Here is a 20,450-nt window from a genome sequence, read left to right on the forward strand (position 1 = left end):
TTGATGGTAACTGAATCATACAAAAATCAACGATGTCTAATCTTTTTTCTTATTTATTTTATTTGCACAACTACTATACGAATATTTATTCAGATACTAAATCATTTAGGCTTATTATGTAAACTAACAAACTCTTGTAATTTACCTTGTAATCATCTTTTATTCACCAATACTACATTATTGTAATGCTCCTTGTGAAGAACAAGTCAATTGAATCATGCATGTTTAGGCAGCCAAGGCACATCAACAATAACCTTGTTCCTAAATCTTCCTTACCAAAATTCACATCTGATATTCTTGTCAAATTATAATAACTTGGCAATCACAGAATTTTTTTTTTATGTTTTAAAAAATTAATAATTGTAGTTAACAAATGCAACACATTTTTTTTTAAAACATATTTAATATTTTGGCAAAATTAAAAGGACTAATATTTAACTAAACTTCAAGACATAATGATTATGCGACAAATATTATTACTAATATATCTACTTCATCAGAAGATTAAAGGATATATGATATTAAACTCTAATAATTGATTGTCTTAAAAATTTTAAAACCATGCAGTCATGTTTCTATAGAGAGCAGATGTCTAAGTTCTAAAAGCAACTATTTTAATTGTCTTTGACTAATGCTTGTTACTGAGTTATCAATTAATAATTAATTGGGCTAATTAATTTTAAACATTAATTATTTTAATCAAATTTTGACAAGGATAATTATTGAATGATTAAGTAATAGGTCAGAAAGAAAAATTTCCACAATTTTTTTTTATATTCAACTAAGTATTACCATAAATGTGTTAATAAGCTACAATTTAAGTAGGAAAACAAGTTTATTACTAAATTTAGTAATAATTAATTAAAATATTAAGATAGAAAAGTAATTAAGATTAATAGTTAATTTAACATAAAATATTTATTCAGTCCAACTTTAAGATACTTCAACACGCAAGCAACCTTAACAAATGTTTCATAAAAAATTCATTACAGTATCATAAATAAAAATAAATAAAAAAATATGACATGCTTCAAAAAAGCCTTCCCACTGCGATAAGAGATCGAAAAATTATTTCATACGGATGTCCGATCTCGATCGCCGATCAGAGCAAATATGTATTTTGGTGGGCTCCATTTTAAATTTTTAAAAAAAAAAAAAACCTTGATCGACGGTTGAGATCGGCAGTTTTAAAAAAAAAACCTTGATCGACGGTTGAGATCGGCAGCGTATGCATCTCTGCATACATTGTCCGTATGGAATAATTTTTCAATAAGATCATGCATAAGTAGCGGGGGAAGCAAAATCTGGAACTGCAATATTAAATGCCATACAGATGAAACTTTGATTTAATGTAATTGCAGACCATAGAAAAAAAAAGAAATAAATACAGTTGATATGATTACAAGCAAGCATTGCCAAGCAGCAGCTTGGAATTATCGTCTCAGAAGATCTGATTACATACAGTTGAACTAATTCATCACTGATAAATGTAACTGCTGTACATGTGTGCTGTCATGTTTAAGGACTGAAGCATTGCTTCTCCCTTTTTATTGAATGTAAATACAGAAATCCCACCATTATTTATGTCAATTGCTCGAAACCTGCCCCAATAAAAACAATTATATCATTGTGCACTTATAACCATGTATCAAATATGGTCCTGCTTTTACCACTAAAATTCAGTGCAACTCACCTCTCTGGACTTAGTCCAAGTGCTGTGCAGATAAGAGCACGCAGAATGGATTTGTGAGTAACAACCAAAAAGCTCTCACCCTAATGATGCAGAGAATTAGGTGATGGAAGGAAAATCCACATCAAATATCACATACCTTAAAATGATAAAATAAAAGAGAGGCGCAGCGCTTACGGGCATAGACAAAATTTCCCTCCAAGCTTCTCTTGCCGCGTCCCATAGCTTTCGAATGGGATAAACACCATAAACATTAAAATTTGATGGATCTTCTCTCCATGTGTTGTAGAGCTCTGGGAAGTTTTTCTTGGCATCCGCTGCCTCCAAAGTCCAAGTGTCATTTTTTAAAAAATATACGCAGAAGCATCATTAGCAATGAAAAGTAAAAATGCCAACATAGGTACCATTGGTCATGCCTTCCAGAAAAAAGAGGTGCGCCTCCTTTAATGAATCAAGAAACACCAGAGGTTGTTTTCTTCCTAGCCAAATAAGGTCGGCTGTCGACTGTATCAAGCGGCCAAGTTAGATAGATGGAGAGAGCTAAACTATTTCTACCTTTGAAAGTAAGTTTTTTCAAGTAAATACATGTAGTAGGTGCTTCATGTTGGTGCACATCTTTAAAAACCCAACACATTGATCCACCAGATATGAAACGCATTACATAAGTATCGTCATATTGATGGAACCATTAAATAAGAAAATAAAATAAATGCCCTTCTAACGATTTCCAGTCTCGTAGTTCTCTCCTCTCACAGAAGCACTTATTGAGAGCTAGCAAAATAGATAAATGTTGTTGGTGAGATGAATATTTGTGCAAGTTTTCACCAGCAGGCTCATAGAAAACTGAAGGCTGGTCAGGTTCTAGTAAATTTGATACTGCAACCTTTTGTGTTGTTGATCTCCCATTCACAGCTATAAAACTTAAAGATAGGTACCATTTGAAGGGCATTCATAACTGTTGCGTCGGAGCCTAGCCTAAGGGCAATTTTGTCTTTTATTAGTCCCAAGACAATAGTCTTTAATTACTATTTTTTTTTTTTGGTATAAATCAGACTTAATAGATTAAAGTTAGGGTTATACATGAGATTGTTGTCTTGAGCGTGTGAAAGATTTTCTATCCCATGAATTGTAAACATACAATCTTGAAATTTAAGAAAAACATTCTATAATGATTTCAATCACAGAACAAATATTTCTAAATTTATAGGTTTTTGTAAATAAGATATTTTTCGCCTACCTAATATTAGTTAAATAAAGTATATTTTAATATTTAATACAATTTCATTATAGGGGTAAACTCCTATGGTTATTTATAACTTAGAAGAGGATGTCTCTTATTGATATTTTTTATTTAAATAGTGGTTTATGTCCCTACAAAAGTCAAAGTTTAGGTTCTTAATATTATTTAGTTGGAATTCCAATAAAAAAATATTAAGTTGGAACAATATTATCATAATTCAATAGAGAAAAGGTAGGAAGTGCTTGGATACTAGGAAGCTCAGTAACACTTCGACAATCATAAGTTGGGTTTTATATTTTTAAAATTCATATTTAATTTATTTGATTTATTTCATTTATTAAAAAGTCAGAACTTATATTCCAATTACATAAGATTTTGAAATAGTCCAAGTGGTGAGGACATATGATGCAGTAAATTAATCTACTTGAAAAATTAATGCTAAAGAGCCACTGTCACAGTTAGATTTCAATGGTAATTAGTTGCCATTATCCTAAACAAGATTTGAACCTAATAGTTTGACTTAATTTTTGCAATCTAGGAAAATTGGGCTCAACAAAAATGGGGTTAACCTCATAATGAGACATATTGACCCATTAATAAAATTAACTTATTAATGAGAGTAAATGGAATTTACCCAATTAGGATTAAACAATTGTTCAATTTAATTCAGCCATTCCAATTTGTTTATCTTATTGAAATAACAACGGTTACCTATAGGGTTATACTGACTAATATGACCAAATTATGTCAAACCCTTGATTAAATGTGACTCGGTAAGGATTGATCATGTTAAAGACATCCTAAGAAAGCTTCACAACCAACTAATTGGGTAAATTTAACGTTTATTGCCAATCCAACACATTTTACTCACTTGGTTTAATATGAGTCAATTGGAATAAATTGTGCATGCTTGGTCCCATTAAAGAGTGTGATGTTTATATATAAATATGTTTAGCCTATGGATACTCTATTATAAGTATAAGATCCCCTAGATTACATAATTTGTCTATCAACATTGAATTGACCAAATTTGTCCCCTTTTGAGTTAATTTTAGTCAAGGTTCATTTAGTTTAGAAACTGGCAAAACAGATTAGGCCAATTGGTACAAAGGTGATTTTTGTACTGATATCTAGGGCTTAAGTGACATTTCGAATACAATGGTTATATCAATTGAAATACCTAAAACCAACTAAACTTAGGATGTCTTATATTGCTGATTTTGTTTATTCATAATTAGAAAAAATTAACCCAAGCCTAGTTTAGAAGTAGAGCAAGTTCAATCATATGTTAATTTCTTAGAAATTTTCCAGAAGAAATCCAAACTGAAACACTAAAGCTAAAAAAATTGAATTACTTCAATGAGGTCTAAATGAGCTGTTGGCTTTGACAGTGATCAATTGGAGTTAGTCATTACAAGCATAAGTCTGGTGATCTAGACCGCATGTAATGTGCTTGCCAAAAGAAAGGAGAACTTGGTTATATATATATCCATATGAATTCTCAGTTGCGTCAGATTTAGGTTTGTAATTCAAGCTTAAATTCAACTAAGGTTTGGGTTTAACAAATCCAAGATATAAGGTAAAACGAAGAAGAAACAAGATTTCAAGATTCCATGGAATTTAAAGTTATGAATTTTACTATTTAACAAGATTCAAGTTGAATCCTATTTATATCCTGCTCAAATCCAACTAACAAATATCTCCTCTCTCTCTCACCCATTGCCTCCTCCATCTTTGTACCTCTCTTTCTCTTCATTCATCCCCCACTCTAACTGCTCTTCCTCACCTCTTGTTTTACTTCATCTCACCCTCTTTCAAACTCTCTTCCTCTTTTCACATCTCTCTCCCCTAAAATCTCTCCTTGCCTTTCACTCTCTCCCCTTCTGAATCTCTCTGTAAACCCTCTCATTCTCTTTCCATTTTCTCTCTCTCAACATATATACAAGGCAAAAAGGGAAGCATAGAAAAAACGATAAAACAAGTAATAAATAGGAAAAGATAAAAAAGGGGAAAGAAAAGTGTACAAGGTTTAAAATTGTGGAATTGAGTACTGAGATGATTTTCATACATGAGGGGAAATGTAAGCTTAAGGCATTTTGAGATGTAAGCCTTATATTTAGAAATATAAGTTTAGTAAAACAATTGTAAGATATTAATATATTAGCACCATAACCTATAAATATATTCGAACATACATTTTAACATCATAACATAGTAATGAATGATAAATTGTGCCTATATCAAAAAATAAATAATGTAAATTGCAAATTATCATGTAACAAAATACATGAAGTAAAAGTGTAATACAAAGATCATTGATTAAACTAACATAAAATATCAATTGAAAGTGACATATAATATCAAAGTAAGACAATATAAACTCAGCATAGTAAATTTCTCTCAATCATATTTTCCAACATAAAAGCATCAATAAACTTAAATAAGAACATAATAAATAATAAAAAACTCTTAGTACTCTCATCACTTGGGGGTTTTCAATAGTCACCATTATAATATATAATTTTCTCCCATCTTGTTTCAGTTGAGTCCAAATTCACCCATTCTTCCTTGTCTTCTTCAATCTCAATCATCTTTCTCTTTCATAATCAGTAATAATAAATAAAAAATTAAGAATATTAATTAAGATTTGGAAAATTTCAAATACTTAAATTTTATGTGCATTTTGTCTTATTATCTCTTATTGTCTTGTGCATGATAGATTAATCTTGTTTATATCTCTATCAAAGAAATCCACATTCAGAACGTCATGTTATAACTAGAATAGTGTGACCTTATTATCCTCATCTATAAATCACTCATAATCCGATGACATATCTTCACTGAATAAAAAACTCATAATCCTTCGAACATTTCTTCTTCAAGATTTTAGCTATTAATCTCTTATTGTATATAATATACAATTATACATAAAGTAATTTATCTTTAAGGTCATTATACAGTTTCTCCATTTTGTGTTAATTTGATTATATGTGATCAGAATATGCTCAAATCCAGGAGCGCTTATTGTGTGCGGAGAGCGCACGCAACTCTGCGTGCAGCTGTGATCGGAGAGCACACGCAACAGTGGGACCCACTGTCATACAGCCTTGGCTTTATGTGCGGTTGTGATCAGAGAGCGCACGCAAAGCGGCTGTGATCAGAAAGCGCACGCAACTTTGCGTGCCCTCTCTGCACGCAATAATTTTTCCAAATCCATATGGATTAGAAAAGAAGCCTCAATACTTTAACAACAAATATTGTAAATCTAGAATACCATCATCAAGCTAAATCCACCATTCAAATATATTTGAATAAATAATATAGTTAAAACTTAGAAATTGAGAATTTGATCAGTCATTTCTTTATTATTATTAGAAATTACATGGAAGAATATTTTATAATAATATAATTAGCTTGTTGCAACAGAAAGAAACATTCATTATTCATAAATAGATCAAGTTGCATATTAGTAGTTGTCATCTCAATTGGGTTAGCAATCAATCCATCCATGTAATGAAGAGTATCCTTGAAAGGTGTGCATTTGCAATAAATGTAAAAAGAGTTACAAAAAGTACAAATGCATGCACTCAGGCACGGCCAAAAAGGGTCATGATCTTGGAGATTAGCAAAACACTCCGACAATTCAGGCACCGGATTAAAAGAAAAGCTATCTAAGAGGGCCCATTGGGCACAAAAAAGGGCAGCTTAATTGAGCTCTCGAGGGGCAAAATGAAAAATAATCTAGCAGCACGCAAATAGCGATGGAACAAAAGCTTGTATTTCTTGTCAATGATATCCCAAAGCTTTCTAGAAGTGACTTTCTCTCCTCCTAAGTTATAAATTATTAACTCATTTGTCTCATCAATTGCATTATAAATAAAGCACATAATTAGATTCTCTTCATACATCCACCATCAAAAAAATTGAATCAATGGATAAGTGGCACAAGACCAAAATATTTTATTTAATATAATTTTTTTGATTTCTTTCCCCTCAATTTTTTTTGCCCATGCACAAGTGAAAGTAATCATTCTCTCCAATGTTGCATATTCCTAATTATTCTTAAAAATGGTATCAGAGCTTGTCTCTCTAACTGGGACATCTTCAAATTATCGAGAAATTTTTGAAGTAATAAACTAGAAATACAACAAATATGAAACACTTCGTAAGGAACAAGGTATTACATATAATTGTCCCAAACATAAAACGTGTTTATGTAAAGAAAATTATTCTTATGAATCAGATTTTTCTTCATATGAAACTCAGATTAAAGAAGAAAAAGAATTAAAAAGAAAATTACTAGTTGGCGATTTTATAGATGATATAGGAAATAAGCTAGATGTTAAATAATGATAAACAAACCATATCTTAAAAATGAATTTAATCGTATTTGTGAGTTATTACAGATAAATATGAGAAATAATCAATTAGAAGTCTTTAAAAAAGAACAAATGTTTTATATAAAATCTCCTCTAAAAAATTGTAACGAATGGATAATTATAAGCTACATGATATTAAAATAATTGGAGTGGATTATATTTTGAAATCATGAAAATGAGAAACTCGTTAATTTATGGAACTAAATCAAAATCAATTGGAAAAAATTAAATTATTTAAAAATATATTTCAAAGCAGATATAAAAAACTAGATCATATTGAAAGCAATTCTAATATACACGAGTTAGGAATAAGAATAATACTAAATCAACAAAATTCCTCAACAATTTTGAAAAATCTAACTTAATTCCTCAACAATGGGGATATTCATTACATAACACCTGTGAGTGTTCTTCAAAAAAAAAAAAAAAAACTTGTATAGTTATTAGATTGGTGAGATATTAGACAAATTCATAGTTGATAGTCTTAATGCAGCACGAACCTAAATAGTTAAGATATGTACTATCATATTATCACTGTGCATGTGTTAAATTTGAATTTGTAAAGATATGTAATATTCATATTATCACAATACATGTGTTGAATCTGAATTTGCCCAAAAGGCACACATATGAGATTTGATTGTTTGAACCAAGAGAAATGAAAGAAAATATAGAGAGGGAACAGAGGAGAAGAGTGCACAACGATTCACCCATCTTGTGCAAAATGGAGCATTTTTTGGCTCTTGTGAATCATTTTATATAATTGAATTTTTTTAATGTATGGAAAGGGTGAAAAGCCTAGAAAACGAAAGATAAATTACATTATTTGAAGAAGCCTATAATAGAATAACAAAAAGAAAATTATCCTTAGGAACCAAGGATTGCTTTGAAACGTCAATATTTATCTAAAAAAGAAGTATCATTACAGTATCAGATAAGAAGAGCATCCTATAGATATAATTAATACTGAAGGAAAAACTTCAATTCCTTTATATAATCAACAAATAAAACAATAAGATCTACAAAATAAAAAAAAATCCTGAAAAATATAAACACATCTTTGGAGGAATTCAAATATTAATTAAAGCTTATTTTAGAAAAGGAATAGATAGTCCTATTACAAGATAGTCCTATTAATAGTCCTATTACAATATGGATCTATGGTGATAGAATTATTCATTCAAGAAAATATGCTTTATTAGGAGTAACACAAGGTAATTTATGCTATCAAACACTTATGTTTAATGTACACCCTAATTATGCTATAAATATTAATGATAAACACTTAGACAAATCATTAACACTACGCCATAAACTTGATAAAATAAAACTAAGAGAAGGAAGTGTTGTATATAGCATTAAATATCAAATTGTTTATGCATATAATAATCAACATAACACTATAGCATTTAAGCCACATAAAGATCCCATACATTTAGATCCATTATTCTCTCATATAGGACATACAATCCAACCTGAGGAAATAGATGAGTTAAAAATAACTCCACCTACTTCAAATTTTCTACTTGACTTTGGTGAAAATTCAAGCCTATGAAGTAAAAGATATCCACAATTAGATTATATTGATAATTGGAATACATTAAGTATCCAAACAAGAAAATCTCTTGAAATTACTCACCCTAAAAATCTAATTAGAACAAAATCTACCATTACACACCTAAAAGAATACAGTAATAATCAATTATTATTATCTGGATATTATATTACTCCTGACAACAAATGTACAATTTTACTCGACACCGGTGCACATAAATCGCATATTAATAAAAATCTAATTCTGTCAAACTTACATATCTTAAAACATAATCCTTATATTTATGAAGATTACGTAGGACAAGAATACATTTGTACTCATGAATCTAATAAATTTTTTGGATTTTGGGATATTAATAATCAAATAATAAATTTTCAGCATTTATTCTTACTCGATGATAAAAATTCAACTAAAATACTAATAGGAATGGAGTTTTTACAACAACATACTATTACATTCAATCATGAAAAAAGTTGAAATAAACAATAATACTATATAAAGAATTAATGAAATTTCATAGTTACATTAATGTAGATTTATATATCCCTACATATGAACTTATTCCAATACACGATTTATGTGATATTGGTAGTGATATAACTGTATGCAAAAAATTAATGATCCCACCACATGTACAAACATATAAAGAAAAACTCATATTAGAAACATTTAATGGTCTTAGAACCATTAATGAATTCTAGGAGAATCAATTACTTCTAATAGACTCCACAATAATAAAAATTACAAAATTTTGGTGTCTAGCTAATGAAGAAACTAAATCCTACGAAACAATTTTTTCAAAACCTTCTCATCATTTATACAAACTCACGAAAAAATCACCCTAATAACACCCTCAAATAATAAATTACAATGCCCATTATTACATTTTTTAATAATTCACATAATAACTCCTGACTTTCGCAGCCAACGTGGTGATTATCCATTAGATAGAGATAGAAAAGCAAAATATCCTCATTTATTTAATTCCGATTCAAGAATATATAAAATTACAAATCATTGACTTTCGCAGCCAACGTGGTGATTATCTACTAGATAGAGATGGAAAAGCAAAATATCCTCATTTAATTAATTCCGATTCAAGAATATATAAAATTACAAATCCCGAATCTTTTTCAGAAAATCCTCTAGAATTCTGGGGAAAAGATGAACCTGTAGCAATTATAGAACCAATTAAAATATCAATCTCATTATTCGCGTAAGACCAATGAAATGCACTACGGAAGATAAAAATGAATTTCGAATTCAAATACAAGAACTTCTAAAAATGAAATTAATAGAACCAAGCAAAAGTCCTATAGCAATCTTGTCATTTTGGTTAGAAATCATGCTGAACAACTCAAGGAAAAACTCGAATGGTAATAAATTATAAAAAACTCAATGAAAATACAAAGTTCGATGGAAACTTCTTACCCAATAAAGAAATACAAATAAATAATATTAAAACCGCCAAATAGTTTTCAAAATTAGATTGCAAATCTGGTTTTTGGCAAATTATGATGCATTAAAATAACAAAAAATTTATAGCATTTAGTACTCCGCATGGTCACTATCAATGGAATGTTATGTCATTCAGTCTTAAAAATGCCCATAAATATTTCAATGAAGAATGGATAATATATTATCTGAATTTTCTCATTTTTGTTTAATTTATGTAGATAATATATTAATATTTAGTGAAAACATTATTCAACACTTAAAGCATTTAACTCTGTTATCTTAGAAACCTAAAAAACATGAAATAACATTAAGTAAGAAAAAATCAATTTTTATCACGTATACTATATAATTTTTAGGATTAATTATAGATAAAGCCATAGAATTACAAGATCATATTCTAACAACAATAAATTATTTTAAAAGTATAAACAATCAAAAAGATTTGCAACGATTCTTAGGATGCAATAATTATGCAGAAGCTTTTATAAAAAATTTAGCATAATTAAGAGCTCCTCTTCATAAAAAATTAAGAAAAAATATGGTATGGAATTTGGACGAAAAAGATCAGAATCTTTTACAAGGAATAAAAAATTTATGTAAAAATCTACCAAAACTTAATTTACCAATGCCAGAAGATTATTTAATTATAAAAACTGATAGTTCTGAGATTGCATGGGGAGTTGTTCTTAAAGCTCGAAGAAATGAGAAAGAACTTCTCTGCAAATACGGCTCAGGTACGTATACTCCCACTGAATAGAATTATCATATTAACAAAAAAGAACTTTTAACAATTAAAAAAGCTTAATCAAAACTAATAACAAAATGGTTTTATATTTCATTAAAAGAAAAATTATAGATTCTTTAACAAATAAAAGATTAATTAGATGGCAAAGCTGATTTTCTGCTTACTATTTTGAATTAAAATATATAGAAAGAAGCCAAAATGTTTTAACTAATATCTTATCTCGTGAATTATGCAGTAAATAAATCTATCACAAAACGAAAATATGAAATTATACGATACAAATCTGGAAGAAGACATAAAGTCTAACTCAGAAATAGCAAGCTATCTCGAAGTATTGGAATTACATATATGAAAGTTTGAATGTGAAATATCCTATGGTGAAAGAATTATGAAAAAATCTATAAAAATTAGAGATTATCTCAAAGAAGAAATCAAGGAAGATGAATTAATATCTGTGTCTGAATTAAAAAAAAATTAGAGATTTTTCAAATCTCAAAAATATAAAAAAGGAATAAGCATCTGAAGAGATAAAAGTTTTAAATCAGTTAAAAATTAATAGAGAAGCATCTACTTCTTCTAATGGGTTTTAAATCAGTTAAAAACTAATAGAGAAGCATCTACTTCTTCTAATTATAAACCTTTTTATTCAAAAATACTACAAAACAAGGATATAAGTCTTAAAAAAAGTATTATAGAAATAACCAATAAATGACAACAATTTTCTCTATATAGCGAAAGAATTAATTCCAAGATATATTTCCATACAATTAGGAATTATCAAGTTACTTATATATATGGAAATTTCGACCATAAAATTATATCTGAATTATATAAGTGTAGAATGATAAAAATGATTTATTTAGAATATGAAAATCTTCCCACAATATTACCAAAACAAATATATGATACTGTAGAAATTTTTCATTCTGTAATTAAACATTAGAATATATTTATGAAAATATTTCAAACCTATCCTAAAGAAAAAGAAGAAAATATTTCTCTAATTAAAATAGGGATTAGTAGTGAACCATAAGTTCCAAAATATAAACCTACTGGAACTCAATTCCAGAACTCAATTCCAGAGAAATAAAGTTGAAGAATTATATTAAACATGGATAAAGACATAAGAGATTGATATATCTAATATATGGGTTTATCATTATTCTGAAAATTTTTTTATTTATAGCCATTGTAAGCAAATTAGTCGAAAAATACATGAGGTTATGTATAAAAAATAGTATTCTATTCTAAGTAAAAATAATATCAGCACAAGTAAGATAGTAAAAGAATTATTTTGCTAGAAGCTTCAACAGAAGGAAAGAATACATAAGTGCATGTATTGTCAAAAAAACGATACGATACAAGTAATTCGAGAAAAGTTAGAAATCAAAAGTTTGTGAAAAGATTCTTCGAATTATTGAGTCTAAGAAAAGTTAGAAATCAAAAGTCTGTGAAAAGATTCTTCGAATTATTGAGTCTCAAAATTATTCAAGAAAGCTGGACAGGTGGCTAGAAGGAACAGTTGCAAGTAAAAAGTAAATACATGACCCACTTATTCAAAAATTCTAGAGAAAGGATGATACAAGCAGTGACCATAATCTGTTCAATTATTGAAGATGATGTAAGCAGTGACGTTAAACTGCTCAACTATTAAAGAAATAATCATCACCCATGACGATTTATAACATTTAAAATCTCTATATAATGGAGGCTTCTCTCCAATAAGAGGCAGAGTCTTTCGTCCCTCTTTCTTTCTTTTCTTTCTCTGGTGTAAATTAACGTGTGTCAGCCACTGCGGCTAAGTTATGGACTTCTTCCTCAAGATGTCTGTAAGTTTTTATTTTAAGCATGTACGATCTTTTATTTATTTTTTGTCTTATGAATGATAATATTATTATATTTTGCTACATATTTTTGTTCTGGTTACGCTTAGCGTAGGAAACAAAACTAAAGTTATGTTCTACATCTCTGAAGTAATCATGTAGAATTATGGTCTGAATAGGATATATATGATCTTGTCGAGCTTTTATCTTCTTTAGAAATTCACGAAGAAGAACATTGAAGAAGAACATGATATGAACTAGAGGTGTATGGATCAAACACTAGAATAGGAATAAATAACTTAATATAATAATTTTATCATAATTAAGAAGGAAGCGTAATGGACTCTCTTGCTTATAATAATCTGCAAACAGATTGAGGAAGATCTTTTTAAAAAAATGAATTCTAAAAAGAAAGAATCGATGAATATGGAAACAGAATTAAGAAATATACAGGAAAGTTTAGAAAAAGTAAAAGTAAATGTTAATAAACATAATCGTCAAACGAGTGACGAAAAATCTCGAAAGCCTGCCTCTTTAACTAGGACATCTTCAAATTATCGTGAAGTTTTTGAAGAAATAAACAAAAATTATAAAAAATATGAAGCACTTCGTAAGGAATAAGGTATTACATATAATTGTCCAAAACATAAAACGTGTTTATGTACAGAAAATTAATCTTATGAATAAGATTTTTCTTCATATGTAACTCAGATTAAAGAAGAAAAAAAGTTAAAAAAAAAATTTACTATTTGGCGATTTTATAGATAATATAATAGAGATGTTGAATGATAAACAAACCATATCTTGAAAATGAATTTAATCGTATTTGTGAGTTATTACAGATAAATATTAAAAATAATCAATTAGAAGTCTTTAAAAAAGAACAAATATTTCATATAAAATGTCCGCTAGGAAATTGTAACGAATGGATAGTTATAAGCTACATGATATTAAAACAACAATTGATATTAAAACACAATTAAAGTTAGGATTATATTCTGAAATCATAACTAATGAACAACTCGTCAATTTATGGAATTAAATCAAAATCAATTCGAAAAAATTAAATTATTTAAAAATATAATTCAAAGCAGATATAAAAAACTAGCTCATATTGAAAGCACTTCTAATATACACGACATAGAAATAAGAATAATACAAAATCAATAAATTTTAAATAGCAGTATAGCAACAACAGTCATCCTAGAAGAATGTTGTAATTTAGAAAAATTTTACTCAAATCCTAAAATTCTGGGATTGACAAATATTTAAAGAAACATTCAAGGTTCTATTTGATTAAATGAAGTCATCAATGTTAGCGAACCTTCTTCTGAAAACAAAATTAAAAACTTAATCAATACTCTGACAGAATATCAATTTATGAAAAATCCAATAAATTATCCTTTTGTAGATACTCCAATTCCTATCTCAAATGAAGCCAACACTAGTTCTAACCCAACTAACACAAATACTATATCCCATTTTAACCAATTACCTCCTAGTGTTAAAAGAATTCCAAGTCCGAGATCAACAAATAAATCTATTAATAATAAACAAAAAATACCTAATAATATACCAGAACCTATTAGTGGTCACGGAGTCTATTTAAATATTGATTGTTATAAAAATATAAATCAAATAATAGACAAATGGGTAATACAAAATAGTTTAGCAATATATAATTATAATTTAAAAGGAGAAGACGTATATAATTATATAAAAAATACATTAGCAGTAATAACAAAAAAATAATTTTCGGGATTATCACCTGAACAGAAAAATACCATAATAATAACAAAAAAATGATTTTCGGGATTATCACCTGAACAGAAAAATACCATAAGACAAACATGTAACCCAAGTAATCCTGGAAGCTGATCTAACGAATATGCAAAATACTTAAAAGGAGAATTCTTAGGATATAAAGTCTTGACATTCTCAGATGAACAAAGAAGAAAAATTGCATCTCAAGAAGCAAAACACAAAATAACATCTTTAAATATATGCAATATTTGTTACTTAAATGAATATAGTTGTGATTATTAAAAATTTTTCTATGCAATATTATATGAAGAAAAATAAGCAAATTTAGATATATATTTCTATAAACTACCAGAATCATATAATATTTTACGGAGTCAAGAATTCAAACAAATATATCCTAATAATACATGTTTAGGAAGTCGAAAACAATTTGCTTTAGAAAAATTAGCTGAAGCCTGCCAACAAGTTGATTTATACAAGAAAAATAAACAATATAAGCAATCTCTGTGTTGTGAAAAATCTGACTTAATTCCTCAACAATGGGGATGTTCATTACATAACACCTGTGAGTGTTCTGTAAAAAAATAAAGAGAAAAAATTCTTCAGAAAAATAAATAAAAAATATTATAATCCTAATAAAAGAACCTTTAGACGAAAATAAAATAATACAAAAAACAAATAAATTAGAAATAATAAATGTTGGATATGTAAACAAGAAGGTCATTATGCAAATAATTATCCTCCGAAAACTAAATTAAGTCATGTAAAATCTATTTCAATAATAAATGAATCCAATCTTCAACCCATTTTTGATTTATCAGAAATAGATAGCGAAGAAGAATTATTCGAATTATCTAATACTAAAAAAAATCTTATAACAAATCTTGTTATAGCAGAGTAGAATAATTCTTTCTTAAGAAATTCTCATAAAGAAAAAAGCTCAAGAATGACTATAAGTGAATTTACAAATTACTTTGATTTAATAAGGGCATTTCTGTGCTGAGAGAGGTCAATATGTTTCTAAAAAATTTGATAAATGCAGTGTGCGACATATACTGTCCAATATAGAGGTCTTCTCCATCAACTTATTCTCAGCTGTCCTATAGGCCCTAATATTCAAATGCTCTCTAGTATCATTTATCACTCCATCAAATAATCCAAAAATTTACTCGAAATCTTCAAGTGATTAGATGCTTTTATAGAGTTCAAATAGAGAATAATTATCATAATGTTGATCAAACTTCTATTATTTATATCAAACCACCCATCAGACATGATGATTACTACAGTTTGACTCCCCATCCATTTAATCTTTTCAATGTCTTTTTCTGTAATACTCGTCTACTTAAACACCAGTGTCCTCACTTCATGTACGAATGGAGATTCAAGTCTCAAATATAGGCAACTTTGGAATTGATTATACTAAAATAAAAGGGGAGGATGCCATATTGAATGAAATGAAATTCTCATAAAATAATCTCTCAATATTCATGCAAACACATTTGTGTTCCTAACTAAGATGCTCTGGAGACATTCTCCGAGCAGCAGATGCCCTCTCTTCATGACCCCATATTATCCATCACTTCTACTATATAGCGGTTTATGAAACCTCTAGCACCTCAAGTAGATATTGATGGCAAAGATGATGAGTGTCTATCAATGTGATCAATCCCATAACAAAAGCCCAGCCACATGAACAATGAAATTCGTTTGCCTAGGTAAATCATATGTTCGTCAAAGAAAAACACCATCCTACATTATGCTCGAAGCAATGCTTTGAAGTGAGCAAGCTTGGCTCCAACTTAGGGCTCCCCGCTCGGTGCAACCCATCGATATGACAATCAGCCCTTTACCATGTAGATGCTAACGTCCACAATAAGAAATGGACTATCAATAATTGTACCACACAATGAAAATGCCCTATAGCATATATCCCTCAACCTATGAGCCTTAGAATGTATTCCGCACAGGTGACCTTAATCCTATCTCAAAAATTTCATTCGATATGGCCATCAAATAAGAGAATCGTATATTGATACCTCCAACTACAATCAACAATGTGCTATGCCTTTGCATTAACTTCGACATGAATAAGACAAGCATGATACGCTGAACCATTAGTGTTCATATCCTTGAAGCTCTAACCATGATTAGCCATATTGGTTCTTTTAAACTACTTTTTGATAGTTAGACCCTTCAACATACTGCAACATATTTGCTAGACATATCCAATAAGGGGCAACCCATTGCAATTGCAGATTTCTAACCTTCCGTTATAAGTAAATTGGTTCAAGTTGATTGACTCCAAATGATAGAACCAGAAAATTTTAATCAAATTAACCATCCGTCCCTGTCCATTCCTTTACATATAAATCCAAGACATTCTAATTGATGGTGTTCTCAAACAATGAGCTACAGATAAAATAATCATGGGAATTGAGGGCCATGAGAAACCTTAATCCTCTGTAATTGAAAAACCCCGATCAACCACATAAACAAACCATGAAAAGCCTTTGGAACCCTATTTCTGTTTGTCTTTTAAAACCCCACATTACTTGGTTTTCTTTGCTCAAAATTCTAGAAGAAGAAGAAATAATTGAATTGCAATATGAACTCATAAGTCACAAATGCCTTTCAAAGCTCAAAATTAATATAGCATTCAAGGTGAAGTTTTGTGGTACATTATAATAGCTAAACAAACAAAAAGATTAAAAAAGACTACATATATGATGATAAAATCTTACTTTCAGGGATTATTCTGAAATTTCAAGGCGTTCTAGGGAACAATGTGGAGGAATAAACAACAGCCCAATGTAAAGCACACTGTATATCGCAAGAGCTAATATGTAATTAGCATCGCATAAAATCTGGGAATGAAACCTTTGCCCGTGAAATTGGACTAGAGAAGCAGATATCAAACTTTATGTTGACCAACGAATCACGGCATTTCTCTGCCTGCTTGGCACCAATTTCAGTTAATACAGATAAGTTGGAGCTTCCCTGGATGTAAACAGTGCTTAGATCAGCAACTTCTCAAAATAAATAAATAAATAAATAAATAACTCAAGGGTGTCCATAAATCAATCAACGGTCATCAAAGATAAGTAAAAAAGCACAAGAAAAATGTCACATTATCGATCAAAAAAATGTAGCTTGTATGAGGTATCAAGTTAATCCAATAAAATCTAAGAATAGAATTATTACTTGTTAGCAGAGAGAAAATATAGGCATGAAAAACCCCAGATTCATGGCTTCCTTCGCAGCAAAGTTCAAATATATTTTCTTAACACCGACTAAGCCTTAACATGAGAGTTTCCAATACTAAAATAAGTAAGTGTAAACATTGTTTGTGCCAATTATATTTAGTAATTTACTTTACTTAAGAATAACACAAAAAAGAAGAATGATGATACAATGTTTACAGCAAATGTTCCAACAAATTATAAAAAGCTAATAATTTCATAGACAATCATCATCATTACGAGCCTTTTCACAGCTATTAGCGTCAAAGATGTTAAAATAAAAATAGTTTGGAGAAGTTAACCCAAAAGAAAGGTTAAGTCCATTAGTGATAATGATATTTGAACAAATGTTAAATGGCAATGATTGGAAAATGTTGGCCTATCTTTTAACATATTTTGTGGACGTTTCTTAATAAGCCACAAAGAATAGCAGAAGTTCGCAAGATATTCATGTTGTAGCCCATGTCAATATTTTGAGCAAATAGGTTGAATGTCTTTTCCTTTGCTTTCATTCCAATAAATAATAGTCTTAATCTATTTTAGGTAATCTATTTTAGGTACATAATATTCTGTATAATCTATTTTAGGTAACTTAATTGATAATATTCTTAATCTAAACATTCAGCTAAAAGGAAAGAAGTTTGTGCAAATATAATATTTCCTTCTTTGTAGCATTGCGAAGAAAGAAAATATTTATTATGTCTGATATCCTTTATTCTTGATTGATATCCCCCCTCAAATTGATGTTGCCGACAAGAAACTGATGACGCTATCGAGAAAGAGTCTTAGTAAATATATCAGTCGTTTAAAGATCAGAAGTGATATGAGGAAGAGATATAACACCATCCTCATAGGCTTCTCGAATGAAATGAAAGTTCACTTCAATGTGTTTCGTGCGCTCATGAAAGACAAGATTAGCAGGTATCTGGATAGCGCTAGTATTATCTGTATGAAGAGAAGTAGACTCAAGCTGAGGAAAACCAAGCTCAGTCAGCACACCCCGAAGCCAAATGATCTCGGAACAAATAGAGAACATAACGCGATATTCTAATTCAGTAAATGACTTAGACACTCAATGTTTCTTGCTCTTCCAAGAGATTAAAGAGTTGTCGAGAAACGTATACCATCCAGTAATAGATCGGCGTGTATCAGAACAACCAGCCTAATCGGCATCACTATAGGTTGTTAAGATGTTAGGAGACTCCGCAGAAAAGAACAAACCATAATGAGAAGTACCTTCAAATACCGAACAATACGTCGAACTGCAGCTAAATGAAGATGTGTAGGTGCTTATATAAATTGACTAACTTGTTACACAACAAATGAAATATCAGGATGCATAATAGTCAGATAATTGAAACTCCCACCCAATTGTCGTTATAGAGATGGTTCAGATAGAAAGTCATTATCATTCTGTTGATATTTAACATTTACTTCCAGAGAAGTATCAGCAGAACGACCATCTTGATGACCAGTCAAAGTAATGAGTCTCCTCGTATAGTTGTAACATTTACTTCCAGAGAAGTATCAGCAGAATGACCATCTTGAAGACCAGTCAAAGTAATGAGTCTCCTCGTATAGTTGTGTTGATGAAGAAAAATACCAACGAGAGAAGAGTGAACCAAGTTAATGACCCCAAATCTTTCATATGAAAAGAACCCTGAAGGCGTTTTTGTAGTTGACACATCAATTGATGACAATATCATCAACATAGACTAATAACAAAATAATTCTCTTATCAGTCTTGCAAAGAAATAATGATGAATCATACTGACTTTGAATAAAAGAGAAGCTAAGAAGTGTATTGCGAAACATTTCAAACCAGACCCGTGGAGTCTGTTTCAAACCGTCTAGGGACCGTTTGAGCTTAAAAACAATGAAGGTGTATAAAACAAGCCTGAAGAAGTCATATAGACATCTTCTTTGAGATCCCCATGTAATAATGCATTGTTAACATCCATCTGCTTTAACAACCAGCTTTTAGATGTAGCAATAGATAATACCAGTCGGACAATAATCGTCTTAGCCACAGGTGCAAATGTTTCTTCATAATCAATCCCGTATTCCTGTCGATTGTCAAGTGCTACCAATCTTGCCTAATATCTATCAAGAGAGCCATCAGATCGGAGTTTAAGAGAGTAAAATCATTTACAACCAATGGGTTTAACACTTGTAGGACGTGAAATAATATCCCAAGTGTGATTTTCTTGAAGTGCCTGAAGTTTGTCTTGCATAACTTTAACCCAGCGGCTCTGTTTAGCAGCCTGAAAGTAAGAGGTAGGAACAATAGTATTAGTTAAAATTGCAGAATATCCATATCTATCTGGAGGACGGATACGTCGGGTTGATCGTCGAATAATTGTTGGTGCACTTTTAGGATTAGGGTCGGGGAGGATTGAAAGTGAAGTGGGCATGCGTCGTGTGTAGACAATGTCCGGCTTGAAACTTTTATCAGCAGAAGAATTATCAAATTGTGAAAGTATAACTGTATTTTGTGTCGATACATGATGCTGAAAGTAATATTCATGTTCAAAGAAAATCATATTTTGAGAAA

The 20,450-nt window shown here is 29.8% G+C and overlaps 1 protein-coding gene across 2 annotated transcripts in view; it reads right to left on the reverse strand.

Annotated features, from left to right (window-relative positions):
* Positions 1-1,247: 1,247 nt before the first annotated feature.
* Positions 1,248-20,450, reverse strand: part of LOC110033366 (probable 2-carboxy-D-arabinitol-1-phosphatase) — a 32,558-nt gene continuing 13,355 nt past the window's right edge. Inside the window, exons 3-7 of one of the 2 annotated variants that reach the window (XM_020737316.1) lie at positions 17,535-17,654; positions 2,095-2,194; positions 1,868-2,007; positions 1,694-1,773; positions 1,248-1,601 (exon numbers count right to left, since the gene is read on the reverse strand). In XM_020737316.1, coding sequence (XP_020592975.1) covers positions 1,478-1,601; positions 1,694-1,773; positions 1,868-2,007; positions 2,095-2,194; positions 17,535-17,654 — 564 coding nt within the window. In that variant the 3' untranslated portion in view covers positions 1,248-1,477. The remainder of the gene's footprint in view (positions 1,602-1,693; positions 1,774-1,867; positions 2,008-2,094; positions 2,195-17,534; positions 17,655-20,450) is intronic. The other variant, XM_020737315.1, reaches the window with a different exon arrangement.

The sequence above is a fragment of the Phalaenopsis equestris genome, unplaced genomic scaffold (genome assembly GCF_001263595.1).
Source record: "Phalaenopsis equestris unplaced genomic scaffold, ASM126359v1 Scaffold001151, whole genome shotgun sequence".
Taxonomy (NCBI): Eukaryota; Viridiplantae; Streptophyta; class Magnoliopsida; order Asparagales; family Orchidaceae; genus Phalaenopsis; species Phalaenopsis equestris.